Source organism: Cavia porcellus, unplaced genomic scaffold (assembly GCF_034190915.1).
Source record: "Cavia porcellus strain 051 isolate PalLab524CR breed Dunkin Hartley unplaced genomic scaffold, mCavPor4.1 scaffold_11, whole genome shotgun sequence".
NCBI lineage: Eukaryota > Metazoa > Chordata > Mammalia > Rodentia > Caviidae > Cavia > Cavia porcellus.
This window is the reverse complement of record NW_026947494.1, coordinates 26,207,543-26,226,072: the sequence shown is the minus strand read 5'-3', so window position 1 is coordinate 26,226,072 and position 18,530 is coordinate 26,207,543. Positions and strand designations below refer to the sequence as shown.

Sequence of the window (18,530 nt, the reverse complement as noted above, 5' to 3'; positions counted from 1 at the left end):
GAAAAAAATTTTGTTATTGGTTGGCAAAGTGTGGTTGGTTAATTTTTAAGATATGACTTCATTAGAGATCTTTCAGGAAAGAGTGAATTGGGCCTGGGATGTAGCTCAGTGGTAGCACACTTGCCTAGCATGGGTAAAGCCTTAGGTTCAATCTTTAGTAGTGTAAACAGCAACAGCAAAATAAGTCAAAACAGAAAAGAATGAATTACAAAACATATTTTGGTATATTTTTATTTTTTTCTATGTAAGATTTTTCACATAGTTGTCATCATACTAGTATATGATTTGCATCTTCTTTTTTAATAATTCATTGAGCAGATGGGTGTTTTTAAAGATTATGATACATAGTGCCAAATTTCTTGTTAGAAGAATCACATTATTTTATGCTGCCGTGAAAAATGCATTATTACTCTAGTTCCACTCATCCTTTTCTCTTCTTTCTCTCCATCATTCTTTGCTTTCTTTTTCAAATTTCAGTGGTGAAGCTCCATGGGGCTGAAGAGTAAACATTGTCTATTTCTTGTACTACCAGTGCTAACATAATTCTTGATACATGTTGGAGACTCCATAAATACTTGTTTATTGACTATTTAATTGGTCGTATTAGCATCTCGTTTAAATATTCATGATTTGGTTGCTAATGAATGTGCTTTTCAGACATTCTTTGGTGTTCTCATTTTTCAAAAGCAACCCTCTCCTCAAACTATAACATAAATACTGAGAAGCGCACATATGGAAAGTATAGCATTCCGTGGGTTTTCACAAAGTGAATGTGACTGTGAACTGTGCACCCAGACAAGACGTCGGCCCCCAAGAGCTCTTCCAGGCCCTTTTCTAGTGCTGTGCAGACCCCCAGTAGAAACCATTTTTCTGATTTGAAACACCATGTCTTTGCTTGTTTTTGAACTATAAAAACTAGATTTACATTTCTCTTTTGTTTAGTGTATTTTAGAGATGTGTTTTTGCAATTAGCTATACTGTAGCAATTTCCTTCTCACTGCTATATAGATTTTATGTGGTGTAATTAAAACCTATCCATGACTAATGAACATTTGATTATTTCTAGATTTCACATATAAATGTGAAAAGAAGTACAAAGTTTAGTTTAAAAAATATGTACAGATCTTTAGTAAACATATGCTCTAGTAGATAATATGGTCACTGAAGACTTGCACTTGTCTTTCGGTGTGATTATATGTTAAATTTTGCACTTTCAGTGTTTCAGCATGACAATATTGTCTATCTTCTCATCAGAAGTATAAGGGAGTTCACATTATTTTACACTCTGTTCAGCACTTGGCATGTTCTTCCCTTCCCTTACAAATGAGAATACTTGGTGAAATAATATGCACATTTTAAACTTGGAAAGCTGGCCAGATTCTCTCCAGAAAGGACATTTGTATTTCTGACCAAAAAAAATTTTTTTAAGTATCCTTTTTCTGTTACCTGTCAACTGGGTAGTACTAGTCTTTTATAATTTTATTCATCTGGTAAGCAAACATAATATTGTCAGCTTGCGTATTTCTTGAATTTGTTTGAGATGAGTAGCTTTTCAGATACTTTGAATGTTTTAATCTCATTCTTACTTGCTTTTTATTTAAATCAGTTTATTTATTTTTTTTTTTTTGAATGTTCAAGTTTTGTCAGTCGTCATTATGTTTCTTTGGTTCCTTAATTTGCCCCCTTTAAAGACAGCTGTTTCGGTTGCTTTGCACAGATTTACAAAGTTAAGCTTAGTAGTTTAATCCAGGGCTTCCTGCCCTTGGGCCCATTTGCCAAATGCCAAGTCACACATTACAAAGCAACTAATTTATTGAGATTTTAAGGATTTTTTTCAAATTTTGTTTTTTTCCCTGTCCCGTTCTTCCTTTTGTTTATAGACAACTATACACCAGTTTAAGGTTTTATTCTTACTGTAACTGGCTGGGGTGAGGCACGCTTTGAGACAGTAACATTGCACAGAGAGGAAAGCCTATTCACAGGCTGGCACCATTACTGTATGAAGCATTGAAACTCCTGAGTCAATTTTGCAAATTGACTGTCTGGCAAATTGATTTTTGGAATTTGCCCCATCTGGAACAGTAGTTCTCGGGTATGCTGGCAGGAGACCAGAGGGGTGAGAGAAGAATCTCCAAATTTCTAGAAAGAAAATGTAGTTTGAAAAAAACACACATTGATACAGCATCTTCATATAACCTTGTTTTTAGAAAATTTAGCAGATGCTCAGATTTTCAGATTTCAGAAAATGATTATATCAAGTCATCTTTATAAGAATATACAGAAGACATAATACAATTATGCAGTTACATAAATGTGGAGAAAGGAAGTTTTTTTTTTGGTATTTCTTAAAATTTAGTGCTATCTAGTTGCTAAATACTCGTTTAAGCAGCCATGTAGTCAATAAAAATTCCCTAACAAATTTCCCCCTCTTCCGAATAACCATATAAATAAGCAAGCAATATAAACTGGGAGAATTGGGTCTCTAAGAAACAGTTTATAAAGTCTGTCAGTTCATTAATGACTGTCCAGATTCATTCCCTGAAACACAAACTCTAGTTCTTCCCGAATAATGAGCCGTTGTCACGGTTCCAGCCCCAGCGCTGGCAAAATTCCTGCTAACCTTAGCTTACCCGCTCTAATTTCTCATTTATATCATGTCCTATTTATCCCAGCCAACGAGATAAAAATTACTTCCTAGCCCTTAGTGACACAGTTCCATAAATCCCCAACATAAACATGTAACGAAGCAGACAAACCCAAAGCGCCAATTCATTAACATTAGTAAATTCACAGTCGTCTGAGAGCAAGTGGCTGTGTTATTTATCTGCTTCAGAAAGTCATTCCACAAGTATTTATGAGTGGGTTTTTTCTTTCCCCGTACTGGGTGTGTGGGATACAGTCCGTGCTCCATGCCTTGGTAGAACTCTGATTTGATTTGTCTCCTCTTGCATTTCTATAAAGATTGAACCCCATGCCAGATATGGAGCAGTGTTTCAATTCCCCCTTTCTTGTTGAGCTTTGCATGTCAGAATGTCTGTTTTGAGTTTCTATTTTTTTCACAATGGTAAATAACTTTTTTTTATAGTTTAGTTGCCACATAAACTATTTAGCAGATTTTAGCATGGGTTTAGAGTTTCTCTTCAGCATTACCAAATTTGCATCTGGTATGTATATTTTGTTGTTTTTTTTTTTTAAATTATGTCTGATTTCTATGCTGTAAAACTCCTACCTCACCGGCAACTTTGGACCCACACCAGACTGTAGGTAGTTGGCATTTAGTGGCCTTGTTTACTATCTTGCAGTTACTCCTCTCCTAAACTTGGGCAGTACCTGTGTCATTCATTTGGCACAGAGACCCCTGGTTTGTGAGTGTGAGTACTCCTCTCTCCCAGCACCTTTGTAAAAAAGCTTTTTCTTTAAATTCGGTATCTGTGATCCAATTTACTTTCATCTAAAGTACCTGGAGTCACCCAACCATACATGCTTCTGGGGAATCTGGTGCTGTGTATATACTTGGGTCTGTGTGTATTTGTTCCTTTTACCATTCCCTTCCCCCATAAAATAAAAAATTGTTAAATTCTTGCAGGAAAATCACATTCCAATCCTTATACCTTAGACCAGCGAAGTATCCTTCTCAGTTCTCTTAAATAATCTTACTGCTTTGTTATGATTATGAGCCAATGCCAGCATTCTCTTTTTTTGGTTCCTGATGAATCTAGTTAAGGTGGCAATCTTTTCAAGGCTGTCTGGGTTTTCTTCATTCCTGCTGCTTTCTATCTATGCACATGCAGGGTACAGTCACATAGTTTAACTTTCGAATTTCTTTTGTCTGCTTGCTCACCTCAGCCTTCTGTAAGATTGCAGACGATTCATTGACTCAGACTAAGAGGCAGGTATGCTGGGTTTGTCATGCTTAGCAAAGATGGGGATATCATTGACTGAAGAACACATTACATGCAATTGGACTGAAATGCATTTTGACGCTGATTTAGAGAAATATGGCCCCAACCACGTGTCTTAGTTTGTGCTGTTAGAAAACAAGCACTATGGAAAGTCCAAGTCCAGAGTCAGCAGGACTGTGTTCTAGAGAGGACTGCGGCTAGCTATGCTGTCATTGTGTCTTCACATGATGGAGAGCAGAATGAACACTTGTCATCTCATGTCTCTTATAAAAGCACAGGTCCTATCCAGGAGAGCTCCAGTCACCTGACATAATTACTTCCCAAACCATCCCACTGGGGGTGAGGGTTTGGAGTTGAATTATGGAGGGCTCCAAAGCATTCAGTCTGTAACACCATGAGAATGTGCTAATCAATGGTGACTTTTGGGTTTAAGACAGATGCTTTGTAATGAGACTTAAAAATATTTCACTGCTATGGACAATGGCATGAATTAGTAGATAGAACATGTCTTTATTATGTGTGATTGTGTTTTGTGATTTTTGTCATTTTTGAAGAATAATGTTCTGGGAGTCTCAGTTGTTTTTAAGAGAACTTTATTTTTAAAATGTTATCTACAAAGATTCTTCTAGAACTGTTGTAATTAGCCATTGTTAGCTTATGTACTATTAGAGGGCCTATAGATCCTGAGTTTTTGGGATGACATGATCATAACATGGGACTTCTCATGGCATATTGCACATAATAGGGAAAAGCTTGCTCCCACTGCAGAGCTTAAGCCTTGGAACACTTGGTGTATTTCCATGTACTCCATAATGATCTTCCATGATATTAGTACGGGCTCTTTAGCTTTGTTCATCACGGCAGGTGCAGCACATTAGCACCGAAAATTAGACCATAATGCAACAATGGCTTATTGAAAACATCCATAAATATCTCATAAAAGCTTAGAATTTCCTTAAGGCCATCACATCACTTCTAAAGAGCTTTCATCTGTTACTCTAGAAAGAATGATAAAATATTTAAGACATAACATGGTTTTGTATATCATAAACTATGGTTCTTTATGCTAGCTGGCTTTAAATTTATTTAGGCAGATGCTTTTTATATTCACACCTCACAAATGGAACCTTTTATCATTTATAATGTTGTTGCCATTTTAGTAGATGAGATGGTTTAGGAGCACTGTTCGTCAGTGAAACAAATGACTTTAGTATTATTTGGCACCTGGTTAAGTGGTATCAAATCTTAAATGACCTTTTCAGACATGCTCTTTACCTCCATCATCCTGCTTTTCCTTGTTTAATTGAAGATTTGCTGTTCATCAGTTAGCCTCATTGTCGCCCCTCTCTCTGCTCCCACCCAAGATGGAGGTAAGGAAGTGCTGTCCATGCACCAGATTCTTCTGTACCTGTTACGGTGTAGCAAAGCCCTGGTGCCGGAAGAGGAGATTGCTAATATGCTTCAGTGGGAGGAGCTGGAGTGGCAGAAGTATGCAGAAGAATGCAAAGGCATGATCGTTACCAACCCCGGAACGGTATGACCCAGCCTTGCACGTCCTGGACCAAATCACTTTCTTTTCCACTTTTGAATGTTTCGCAAAAACAGTTACAGCACATTTGAAAAGTTTTAAGTACTTAACTGCTTTTGTCATTTGAATATTTTTTCCTTACAACATTTAGTAAAGAAGATAGTGATAGTGGTTGTGCAACTCCAGCGCTCTGGAAGGCTGTGACAGGAGGATCCAGGCTTGAACGTGACCTGGGTGGCTTAGTTAACATCTTGTCTCAAGGGAAAAAAATGTAAAAAGGCCTAAGAATCTAGCTCAGTGCAAAGGCCAGTATTCCAGAAAACAAAATAAAATACTACAATTAGAAGTATTCAGTAGTTAGTTCACCTAATTGGTAAATTTATTCTGCCTACAGATACTCATTTTTAAAGCATTTGATGCATTTTGCAATTGCCTTCCAGAAGGGTTGTAAACGTCATACTCTGACCAGACTATTCATGCCTTTATGCTGATTATATGGAAAGAAAAAAACCGGATTTGCCATTTTGATAGGAAAAAGTTTATTTATTATTTAGTTCAGTTATTTCTTACATTGCTAGTAAAAATTGATAATTTAAACATTTATTGTCTATTCATAGTCTTTTGATAACTTTATTTTACTGTCCTTTGTCGGATTTTCTTTTGTGCCATTTATTCTTTTAAAATTTATTCTTCGCTGCCAAGCATTGTGGTGCCTGCCTGTAACAGCAGCACTTGGGAAGCTGAACTGGGAGGAGGAGGGTTGGTGTGAGGAAGAGGCCAGCCTGGGTGACGTAGCAAGTTTAAGGCCAATCTGGATTATGCCGCAAGACCCGGTCAAAAAGAGAGAGAGACAGAGACAGAGACAGACAGAGAGACAGAGACAGAGAGAGAATATATTATAAATACTTAATACTTTTATTTGCCTCTAAATTATTACATATTTTAAAGTAGATTCTAGCCAGGCACAGTGGTATGTACCTGTAATCCCAGGTGGTTGGGGAGTGAGGCAGGAGGATTTGCAAGTTTGAGGGTAGCTTGTGCAACTTAGTGAGGTCATGTCTTTGAAGAAAAAGAAAATTACTGTACTTTGCTGGCATCCACAAAGCCTTTAGTTCAATCCTTACTACCAGGAGAAAACTAAGTACCCTTATTCTCTCATATAAAACAAAGAACTTTCTGAATATTAGGAAATTTTTGCTTTGTTACTGTTTCATAAAATAATTATATATTGGCATCTTACTAAGATAAATTTTGTAGAAATGGAGAATTAAAATACATTTATGTAAAGAAACAGAATAAGCTGTTTAAACAAAGCTGTTTTTGTTTTTTAAAGCTGTTAATTGTTTAATAGCCTTGATTCATAAAACAAACTGGATCTGCTCTTCATAGCAAGACAGTTAACATCTGCACAAACAAAATGTTGCTATTTGCAAATAAAACATTCTAATACTGATGATTTTAAACAAATCCAGGGAAATTATTTAATAAAAATATGTTTAAACACAAGACTTGCTTCAAACTAAAAAAAAAAAAATGCAATTTTTAGTGTTACACTATTAAGCCACACAAATAATTATTAAAGTAACTTTAAAAGAAATACATAGTAGCTCTATGCGAGTAAGACTACAAATTTTATTTTTCTTTAAACAGTTACATGGGTTTTTATTCTGTCACTTCAGACCTGAGTCAGAAGAAGATGGTGGTAAAAGACTTACATTTTTATCTTAGTTGTTCTATAGCAAACACTTTGGGAGCACCTTTACTCTGGGATTCCTTCATAGCTTAGTTAAGGTCTTTTGAAATCTAGGAAAAAAAAAAAAGGCATAATGTTGTAGTCAGAGACTCTAAGGAGAACAATTACATATGGGACACAGAATTTATAGTATTATTTATAATGGTCACCCAAAAAGTCAAATACAAAGAAAGTGCAAAAATCTGTCCACACACTAAAGGCCCAGAGAATCTAGCCGAGGGCCTGGATCTCGAGGCAATATCCTGCATGAGTTCAGCTGAAGACCCATGATGATGCCTCCCACGAGTCCAACTGGAGGCCTAGAGCCCACGATAATGACTCATGGAAGTCTGTTTCATGAATCTGTGCTAGGAAGGCCCAAGGGTCAGCAGTGGAAGCCAAAAAGTCTATGCCAGTGAGGCTCAGGGCTCTGCACTGGAGCCAAGAAGTGATGCTCAAAGTAAGGACCAGGGCTCCCCAAAAAAGTACCACAGGCATCCTCAGCAACAGGGTCCCAAACTCCTCCAGTGATAACAGCTGAGTTCGGACCAGGAAGCCAGTGTGTAAAGCTCCTCCAGGAGGCCCACTGGCTCCAAAACCCACCACTGAGGAGCACCCACAATGCAACTCTTCCTCTCCAAGTCTCCTTTTTATGCTGGCAGCTTTCCTCAGGTGGGCTGTCTACACTCAGCACCACGCTGATTCAGCTCAGCTGGTGTTTAAGCTGACCACCAGTTTTTAAATCTACCACACATGGGCGCACACACCTGTAATCGGAGCACTGTGGGAGAATAACAAGTTAGAGCCCAGTCTGGGGAAGTTAGCCATTTGGTGAGAACTTGTCTCAAAATAAAAAGTCAAAGAGCTGGGGATGTAGCTCAGTGCAAAGGCCGGGGGTTCAATCCCCAATACCATCCAAAAAAAGCCCAAACAAGCAAGCACTACGCTTAGGCAGTGAGGCCTAGGAGTTTGCAGGTTAAAGACGTTCCCACATACTTCTGATTACCCTTTGTCAGTTTTTGAGCCAGCGGCACAGATGACATGTACCTGGTACCATCATTCAACCACTGACTGCTGGAGATCGCTGTATGTGTCAGTGCTAGTGAAGCCGAGGTATGATCCTGGACATGTATATCTGAAAGTAGTCTGGGATGAGTGCTAATCCAGGGCCCCGTCTGTAAAGCCTGGAACCTCAGCAGAGATCCGTGGGCCAGGCTTGCCAGAAAGCCTTCATAAACACTGTTGAGGTCTCAGAGAAATGGAGAAGTTGTATTGATTATTGGCACAATTAATGTACAACCTTGAAATGACCTAAAGCCATTCGAAGATAGTGAGAAGACTACTCATAATGGAAAGGTTTATAATGGAACATAATCAGAAATTACAATTTTCCAAAAGGTAGATTGGGAAGTCAGATTGAGAAGCATGTAAAAGTTCCTTCTTTTTTAATATTTAAAACAGTTTAGTATCAGGAAAACATCTTTTCATTGCATCCCCTTGAAAAGTGTCCAAGTTACTATTATGGCAAGGTAAAACTGACACTATTTCATCCTCTGCATTACTTGCTTTGAAACATTGCCCAATAGCAAGAATCCTGGGAAATTTATTAAATTTTCCAAGCCATTATGGTCACATTAAATACTTTATTGTTGCAGAACTTAAAAGAATTAATCTTCCTCCCTGTGCACTCTGCCTCTGCCAGGGAATACTTTGGTCATTAGCGAGGCTGTTTTTATTCTCACACAGACAGATAGTATGATAGATATTGCAGGATAAGGCCAGAGTCTAGAATTCATTTTCCCCAACCCCCTCTTAATTTAGAGATGCTGTAGATCTCTTGCTACATTGTCCGGGCTGCTCTCGAACTCTGCCTGCCTTGGCCTTCAGAGCGGCCACAGGCTCGTGTTACTGTTCCTGGCTGCTACGGTGTAGGTTTTTTAGATCATTGTGTACTGTACTGATTCCATCGCATGGTGTTTAAAGTCACAGAAACATGAATAAGTCAGTAATATTCTTTGCGCAAAATCTAACCTCTTTTAAAAATGTAGCCTGCAACTTTGATGCACAAAATAATGAGCATAATGCTTAGATCAAATAACATTATAGTGTTAATGTACATTTAAATAATTTTTTTATTAGGTGTGAACATTTTTTCCCCACTAATTTTGAGAGTAGAGGCAAATTTCTCGAAATACCAGTGAAATTTTGATTATTACATGACATCTAAATGGTTTTAAAAACTGAGTTCTTTTAAAACTATGCACCTGTACTTTTAAATCACCTAATTAGATGTGATAAATGGCTGACGAGGGCCACCGTTGTACACATAGGGCACCACTTGTCCTAATTACAGGATGCTTTCCTGGTTTTAGCATTGCAGTCCGATTGCCTCAGACAAAGCAGACCAACCAGCAGCTAAACTAGTTGCTGGACATTGTTGTGAGATAGAACAAAGCTTATTGGCCTCTGTGTGCCTCAGTTCTATCTACAGCCTTGGCCACTAAGGCACCTGAGCCGAAAACCCCGCAATCTGCTAGTGTGAACTGGACCACTCATTAGGGACTGCCCTGAGAGTTTTTAAGGAAGAAGGCTACTAAACCGTATTCTTCATGATTTCACCATCTTTTCATGAATTTTAACTTTCACAATGAAAGACATTTTACAAATACCCTGGAAGGAAGCAGCCATTCACTTCTCCCTTATTAGACATGAAGAAAAAAACATTCGAGGCTCTTTGCTAAAATACAAAAATGTTCTCCTTGGATATAATAAAAAAAAGCTATTCGACTTTTTTTTTTTTTCTACAATACCTCCTAATTTAAAGGTGTAGAATTAAAAGAAATATGCAGGGCACCCTGAGAAATAATGGGAGGAGGATTTAAATAGAGGCATCTCTTTATGAACCTGAAGGAGCAGTAAGCTATTCATGTGGAATGTGAAATTAAAGCAGAATAAGCTTGCACATCTCTCCCTGGGATGTGAAATCCTTCCCCTGTGCCTTGCAGAGGTTAAGGAAAAGTTATATCTGACTAGGTGTCCTTTTAAAAGTTTAATTTTTAAAGATTTCTGTGTAGACTGCAAAAAAGGGATAAAATCATTGTTCACAATGCCAAATGGCGTAGACTTATTTGCCAGGCTGACATTACAGTTTTTATATAGTATAGCTGCTATGATTAAAGGGTATTAAATGACATTTTTCGCTTTGGGGACAAGACTTTCCTAGGGAAAAAAATCGGATTCATTCTTTTCCTACTTAGGTTAAAGTCAATACCTAAAAGACTTATTATGGGAATAAATGGCTTTGGTTTTGTTTTGTTTTTCCTCTAGAAACCAAGTTCTGTCCGCATTGATCAACTGGATCGTGAGCAGTTCAATCCCGACGTGATTACTTTTCCAATTATTGTCCATTTTGGGATACGCCCTGCACAGTTGAGTTATGCAGGAGACCCACAGTAAGATATTTCTCAGTGTTTGTCTTAGCCGGTTTCACCTTCTACTAACAACTGAATTAGCAAAGGATTACCTTTTAGTGCACATTTCTCCTTTTCAAAAATTAAGACCTGAAATGAGCCACATTTTCATACTCAGATTACCAAATGAGACCACTTTTCGTATTTGAAACATGATTTTCTCCCCCTGTTGAAGTGCAAGCAATTATTATTCAATACATTATTCTTGACAATCTAGATAGACATGAGTCCTGTATGATGAGCTTTTCTTTATTCATCATTGTAATGATTGTTACTATTTTTTGTTTTTTCAGTGTCCTCTAGAGAAAAGTAGCACCCTGTTGACTCCTAGCTCTGCTGAATATACGGAGGTCTATTTTGGGGGACGTCTTAAAAGAGATGAAGGTTTCATGCAGAGTCAAGGGTTGTATTGATAGTAGAAGCCATGGCTTCTTATTCTTTGAATTGATGTTGCTTTGCACATTTGGATTTTTCCATTTGGCACTTTAGAGTTTTGCTGGGAGAAGATGAGAATGTGTGGGAATGAAGATAGTGTCGTTATATTCTTCAGGACTGTCTAGATGTTGTATCTTGTTAAGCAAATAATTTCCTGCCTTAATTAAAAAAAAAAAGGATTCATAATGGGAGAAAAAGGCATGGGAGAGTTTCAGTTAATCAATACAGTTCTGGCTGGCGTATATTAGAAGAGGCTAAAGGGTTTTGTTTTTTTTTTCCTCCTTTGGATAAAAGTATGAAGCAGTGAACCAGGCAGTGTGTAAGTACTTCTTTCTTTCCTCCATTCTTTAAAAAAAAGTGATACTTAAAAAGGAGAGGCCCAACTCAGGCCAAAAAAGGAGCAGCTTCAGTGTGACAGAAAATCTTTTTACAAATCCCTTCTTGTCAGAAAAATGTTAGTAGAATGTGATTAGGCTCTCATCAGCTCTCAAGATGACAGGACTGGGAATTGATAAAGGACTGCGTACTCTCTTCATCCGCAGGATGCTTGAACAGTAGCCGTTAGACTGATCCAAGTTATCCCATATTTGGGTGCAATAAATAGGCTTTTTTTTCTGTTATGGCAAATACAAGTTGATACACACCATTTGTCTTTCCCCCTCTCCAGTCGAAATTGGATACACATGTGTATCTTGGGTGTCAGCACAAATGGGATTCTCCATTCTAATATTCCTTAGCTGACTGTCCCTACTAACGAAGGTGTTTTCTTTCAACAAAAGAAATATTTTTATTTAAATAAAATCTCCCACTTGATAGCAGTGTAAAAAGGATGTTTCCATTGGCTGGTGCGATTTTTGCTCATTGTCACACCTCATTTTTAGTCCAAAGAAGCAATAATCTGCTTACCCACCAGGTTCCAGATGACTCCTAGCCATCCTTTCTTTTGATCCCAAAAACCATGTCCTTTCTTAGAATGAAGGTTTACTGCCCTTGAAGATACTCAAAGGAATGTCACTTGTGATTGAGCACAGGCCTGTTAAAGTAACTGGTTTTATTTCACTTTAGCTTTGCCTTCTCTTTGTGTAAGATGTTTTTCTGTCCTTTTCCTTAGGTACCAGAAACTATGGAAGAGTTACGTGAAACTCCGCCACCTCCTTGCAAACAGTCCCAAAGTTAAACAAACTGACAAACAGAAGCTGGCACAGAGGGAGGTTAGTCTTGAACCCTGATCCCTAGAGATCCGTGATGATGCAAGTCAGATTTATTCAGGATTGTTGCATTATGCTGTGCTTCTAGAATAAGATGGAAGATATTTTTAAAAATTGCACTTACTGCCTTCCCCACAGTAGTGTACTGATTATTTCTTTGAAAAATCTTTCAGTGGAGCATTTGCATCCCTTGAAAAGCTGCTTTCATAATGGATTACTACCTTTGGGAATCAAATACGTGATTTTGGTTTTGCAGTACTGGGGGTGGAGGGGGAACACAGTACCTTGTTCATGCTATGCAAGTGCTCTAACCCTGAGCTGTACCCCCAGCCCATCAAACACAGCTTTTATAGAAACTGAAAAAAGCTTAAATTTTGGCTTTTATATTTAATTAGACTTTGCATTATACAACATTCCTTGAAGATATTCAAGGAATTGGTGAGATTTCTGGGTCTTAAGATTGTGAAAGATCACCTTTCTTATGAGACTGTCACTTCAGCAGAGAGAAATTATTCTGTGAGGTTTTATATCCCATATTCTATATTTCTTTATGAATGAGTAATAGCATCCTTATATTCCAGGACTTAGATTTTAGCGTATGTTTAAGAATAATTGGTTCAGTGTGAGCACAGACGTCTCAGTGAGGTTTTATTTTGCTGTGGTAGGATAAGAAAGAGCAAGGCTGAGAAGCTGGGGAAAGTATTTGAATTCTGGCCTTGTCGCTTGCTGTGACTTGAGCCAGTCAGCCTCTTTAGAAAGGGGGGAACCAAGTCTCAGGCTGCCTGAAATGTCCCTCTGTTGGGGCACCCAAGCAAAAACGTGGTTGTGTGGACTTTTAAAATGCTCCATTTACTATCCTGCCTGTAGAATTTGGCCTGTAGCAGGAGCTTAATCTGAGGTGGAGTGGTGGTGGTTCCTGTTGTTCTCTGAATTCCTTTGAGATTTTTCTTCTGTTTCATGCATACAAATATAAAGTCACCTTTCATAACTATTATTATTTAAAGGACAGTGAAAGGGAAGCAGTAATTCCTGATTGTGTCTTGCAGGTGAAATTTTGGATTGCTGTCCTCCTCCCCTTTAAAAATAAAATATACCTTATAGTAAGGGTGTAAGGAACTTACATCAGAAGGCAACTTTTTAGAATTATGTAGGTTGCAGGTTAATTATCTTTCATAGATGGAAATGTATAATATAAGGCTTGATATAAATGTAATTTTTGCATGTTGTTTTCAAATCCCAAGAACTACATTTTTGTTTATCAGTGAAAGGGCATATTTTGTTCATTGGTTTAAAATTGTCCATGTTGGGTTGCCAGGAAGAGATGCCTTATACCTAAAGCTTCACACATCATGACCTTCATTCCAAATAAAATATTTTAGTTTTGCGTGAAGAGGTTTGAGTGCCCGAATATAAGGACAATATCAGATGAATCTAACTAATATTGTAATGCTTCATGTTTGCCTTTACAACCACTGAAGTACTCACCATGAGTTCTTTTCTAGGAAGCACTCCAAAAGATACGACAGAAGAATACAATGAGGCGAGAGGTAACCGTGGAGCTCAGTAGCCAAGGATTCTGGAAAACTGGCATTCGTTCTGATGTCTGTCAGGTGATGACATTTCTGAGAGCACAGCTATAGTTCTTTCTTAAAAAGTCATTGGCACTGAGATTCTTTTTTAATTAAGAGATTTCTATGGAACCCACTACTCTGAGGCTAAATGGATCACAATCTATAGATCATTTTCTATTGTTTGAATTTTTGTGGTTGTTGTTGTCTGTTTTGGTGTTGTGGGTGTGTTTTGTAGGGGGGAGCTGGATACAAAGGAGGAACATATATAGTAATGTTGAATCAGTCTCTTTTTGTTTGGATAAAGATGAGTCTACTTTCATATGCATCTTGTAAAAAAAAAGATACTCTATCAGCCATATAGGTAGATTCATGGATGCACAAAATTTATGGACTAGTGACCCCAACTTATGTTGTAGAGAACTGAAAGTAATGATGAACAGAATTTGGTTACATTTCATATTGGACCCCAATGACAGTGTCTTAGGTTACTAATATAGAGGCTTTGCAGCTACCTATAACTGACTTGTTAGTAAGAATTTTTGTCTTTCCTGTGGGTAGAATCACCAATGAGATATTCCTCAAACCAGCATACTCTTGGGCTCTTCACTTGAGTGTTTGGTCATGATCGAAATTGGCTGTACTCCTTGAGAATTACACTTACGGAAATGGCACAAGAACTGGGGCAGGTGATTCAGTTTGCTTTGGTTAGCTTTATAGAGAATACTTCCAGGCATCCATTTATCTGTTATGATGGTAGCTTATGTTGTAGTAAGTTCAGGCAACTTATTGTTAGATACTCATTTTTTCATAATGAATTTTAAAAAAATCAATGTTGATGTTTAATTATTATGTTGAATGGTAGAGTTTAATCCAGTAATTAAAAGTATTACTATACAATTCTGTTTTTGCATTAAGGTGAACTACTATTGATGCAACACTGCTAAATGATTTGAGAATAATCTACCATGGTGGCCAGCTACCACCATTTCCTCAGCTATTTTACAAATCGAGCAGTATTTTTTACTCTCAGTACTTTGAGATGTGAGTATTTTACATGCTTTGATTCTTAGGACCATCTGAAGCCATGTCACCTCAATTTTGGTTAGCATTTCTTTAAAACCAAACATAATGTCATATGATGACTTTACAAAATCTGTGAGCAGAAAGGTAGGTGAGTCTGCTCAAAATCTGGTAACTCAGTGATAGCAGAGTCAAAAGATTTTAGGGGCTGGAGTGTGACTCATTGGTAGCCTTGTGTGTGAGGCTCTGGATTGTAGGCCCAGCACCATGAAAAGGAAAAAAGTTATAAAATTATGAAATAATGGACAACTGAAGAAAATCTTGAGACCTCATTTGTTTTTATTTGATTTCTCTCCTGCCTTATGTAGCCATCCTTGAGCCAGCTTTGTTGGCCTGAACACAATGTTTTTTGTTGTTGCTCATGCTGTTTTTGAGCATTTAACTGTCTTTTCCTTTCCTTTGGTAAAAGAACAGGCTAAGTGATTTTGTCCAGTGCAGTTTGGTGTTCTTCAGCTACATCACTAGTATCTTACTCCAGTCTCCTAAGATTAGAAGCAGCATGAGGCCTAGGACCTTTTTTCTATGTTGTCTTCTATATTTTATCTGAAGGTTGGTAGGCAAAGGGATTCAGTTCCTTAATTAACTGCTATAGGAGGAAATAGATCCTGATTGAACTCCTGCAAAGGTGAATGCTTTGTAATGTAATGATTCTGCCACTATAAAACTCTCATTTTTCCAGAGAAATGCCATTTACTTAAAAGCTGAGTCCATTCTCCATTTTGTACTGATAGATGTCTTTTAAAGATTTTTTTTTAGTAAGATTACTTTACATTTATAAATAAGATTATAAATGACTTGGTGAGGATATAAATTGCTGCCTATGAGTTCATATGTACAGACAGAATTCATGTTTTATAAAACACTTTTTAAAACATGTTTGCATATAAAAATGAATGCAAATGATCCAGCCAACTACCTGCAAAGTTGATATAGGTAGACAAGCAGAAATCTAAACGCAAAGCCAGACTATTAAAGCAAAACTAAAACACCTCTGTGTTTGATAATATAGTTCTTTACACATCAGCATCAAATTATCCAGGAGGCATTCTGTAGCTCTCCACCTTAGTTGAGCAGAGGAGGTGTCTGTTTTTCTTGACATATGAAATATGACTTCACTGTCAGTTAATTTTAGAGCTGTGAAAGTAAATTGTTACCTGCACTAAGCCTAAAACATCAACATATAGAAATGCCACTTTGACAGGATTTGTAGGTGTTACTCAACTCATTCATTACATCGGAGCAACCTATTTTAAATGCAGAAAGCTAAATTAAGGTAGAAATGACTTAGAGGAGAATGATAAGAGTAACCTAAATGGACTTTTATCCCCAATGAACAAAATTACTTTTGCTCCAGAATATTTTTAAGGTGGTAATTCTTTCTATAGATGTGGGAATAAATAAACAACGTGACTGTGGACTCCATGATGAAAGTTTTAAAATTCATTACTTCTTTAGGGCCAGTGATTTGAACCTTTAGCTTCCCTTCTCTCTTAGCTTTCTCTTAGTCAGTCTTACTGCATATCAAGGGTCAGTCTTCCTTTCTATTACTGTGTCTTAATAGAAAATCTTTGATAACTAAGAGAACTTCAGGTGTATTTTAACTGAGTATTTTCTTTTTTCCCCACAGATAATATATTATTCTATTCTAGAATGTTTTTGTTTTAAAAGTCTCAGCTATTTTACAAAGACCAGTTAATACTAAAGTCCTGAAGTTAGCCATATATATATATATATAAATTTATTATTATTATTATTTAAAGAAAGACAAAACAAAATAGAAAACAAGCAGCACTAGTACATACTTTCAAACAAAAGAAATAAACAGTAATAAATCACTAGTTGACGTATACATGTTGTCGCCCCACAAATAGTTGTTTAAGATACAAAAATGGAACATATAAATGGGAATTCAACCAGGGAGACTGCAAACAGTTCTGTTCAACTATCCAACAAAAACTAAGTAATATGGCTATCAATCCTATACACTTAAACGTGTACACATTTATCCATATCTTCATTTATGTTGAGACCTAACAAAATTTATTAGATTAAAATCCTTCTGAACAAAGATTAATAATATTGCTGGATTTCACATCATAACACTCCGGAATCAGCACTGGGTACTGCAGTGCCCCTTTTTTTCCTTCAAAGTATTTGTTTATTTCATCATGTGTCATAAGATCAGTTTTCATAAACTGTTTATAGGTTTTACACAAGCATGAGTCTTAACATATATTTCTATCCTTTCTACATTAGACGGAGAAACAGAACAAAGCAGGACAGAACTAACATATTCCTATAAACACATAAAACTAAAAAGACATATAAAACTGCTGTATAAGGAGTTCTACCATGGTCACTGTGCAGTTTCTTGTTATCGTCAACAGAATTGGCTATATCATCAGATAAAGTATAATTGAACATATCAGTACATAACAGGATTAATAGAAAGACAACTTTGTAGATAGGGTAGAGCTACAAAAACAGGTAGTAATTGAATCAGAATGGATATCGTGGTGAATCATTGTCATTTTCAGTATAGTTGTCTACACTCCTGAACTTGATACAGCAACCTAACAGTTTTGATTTTTTTTTTTTTTGTCTTTTTCTTTTTTATCGATACCGGGGATCAAACTCATGACCACACATTTACAAGGCAGGTGCTTATGCCACTGAGCTAAATTCCCAGCTCCTACCCTAACAGTTTTGAATAAAATCTGTCAATAATAAGCAGTAATCAAACAAATCAGATTTAACTAAGGTCAGTCATGATACAACAGTATAAGTTATACAGGGATCCTGATTGAGTTAATAGGAAACTAAAGATGACCATTGTGCTGTGTCCTGTTACCTTCGGGACAGCTGTCTGTGCCCTCAGATTCAGTGCTTGTATACAAACTAGGACAGAACAAGTTCCATCCAAGCAGAGTGGTGCAAGTAATAAGGGTTTTAGTTCCTGGTACACTACTAGCTATATCTTCTGCTGTTTTTTTTTTTTTTTTTTTGGGAAGACTATTCCTCCCCTTTACTCCCCCAGAATGAATTGTGTATTTCTGGGTCTCCCCAACACTCACTTTTATGTTGCGGGGGCAACCTGCTGTTTACCTAGGTGTTTCTGAACTTTCTCATTCCTGGACTGGATTTCTGGTTATATTTCTTCATTTATTAAAGCCTGTCTGTTCAACCTATCCATAAATACTGGTCCAATTACCCCTATTACTCTCTGGTTCCCTATCACATCGAGTTCCGCTTTCTCATATTTGATTTTGGTCCATTTAACCTTCTTCAAGCTAATTATATTTCCTATAAAGAGCCTCTCGGTGAACCCTACCTCTTGATCCACTCTGCCTGTGATTCTATCTTTTTTCCCTTAAATTAGTGTATCTAGGCCATCTATATTAGAAATTATATCCAATCTTCTTTGCCTTATTTCTGTTGAGCTCTTTTTCTGTCATTAGTTGTCTGTCTGTCTTCATTTCGCTTTCTGCTCCATTCATTGTGGCCTCTCTGCCACTGTTTCTGGAATCCTGGTACTTTTCTCTCTCTTTAGAATGTCCTTCAGTGTTCTCTGTAGAGTTGGATTGGTGGTTGTGAATTCCCCCAG

At 37.1% G+C, this 18,530-nt stretch overlaps 1 protein-coding gene and 1 long non-coding RNA gene across 8 annotated transcripts in view; one reads left to right on the top strand and one right to left on the bottom strand.

The window, feature by feature from the left end:
* The window catches only part of Drosha (drosha ribonuclease III), a 125,490-nt gene that overhangs the window by 52,351 nt on the left and 54,609 nt on the right, over positions 1-18,530 (top strand). For 6 of the 7 annotated variants that reach the window (XM_063258028.1, XM_063258024.1, XM_063258029.1 and 3 more), the window contains 4 exons: positions 5,267-5,436; positions 10,490-10,614; positions 12,179-12,278; positions 13,778-13,885. In XM_063258028.1, the coding sequence (XP_063114098.1) occupies positions 5,267-5,436; positions 10,490-10,614; positions 12,179-12,278; positions 13,778-13,885 (503 nt within the window). The remainder of the gene's footprint in view (positions 1-5,266; positions 5,437-10,489; positions 10,615-12,178; positions 12,279-13,777; positions 13,886-18,530) is intronic. The other variant, XM_063258026.1, reaches the window with a different exon arrangement.
* Positions 5,952-7,778, bottom strand: LOC134478063 (uncharacterized). Its single transcript, XR_010050421.1, has 4 exons — positions 7,652-7,778; positions 7,146-7,233; positions 6,409-6,489; positions 5,952-6,241 (listed from the first exon to the last, which is right to left on the bottom strand). It is a non-coding gene; the product is annotated as an uncharacterized LOC134478063 (long non-coding RNA).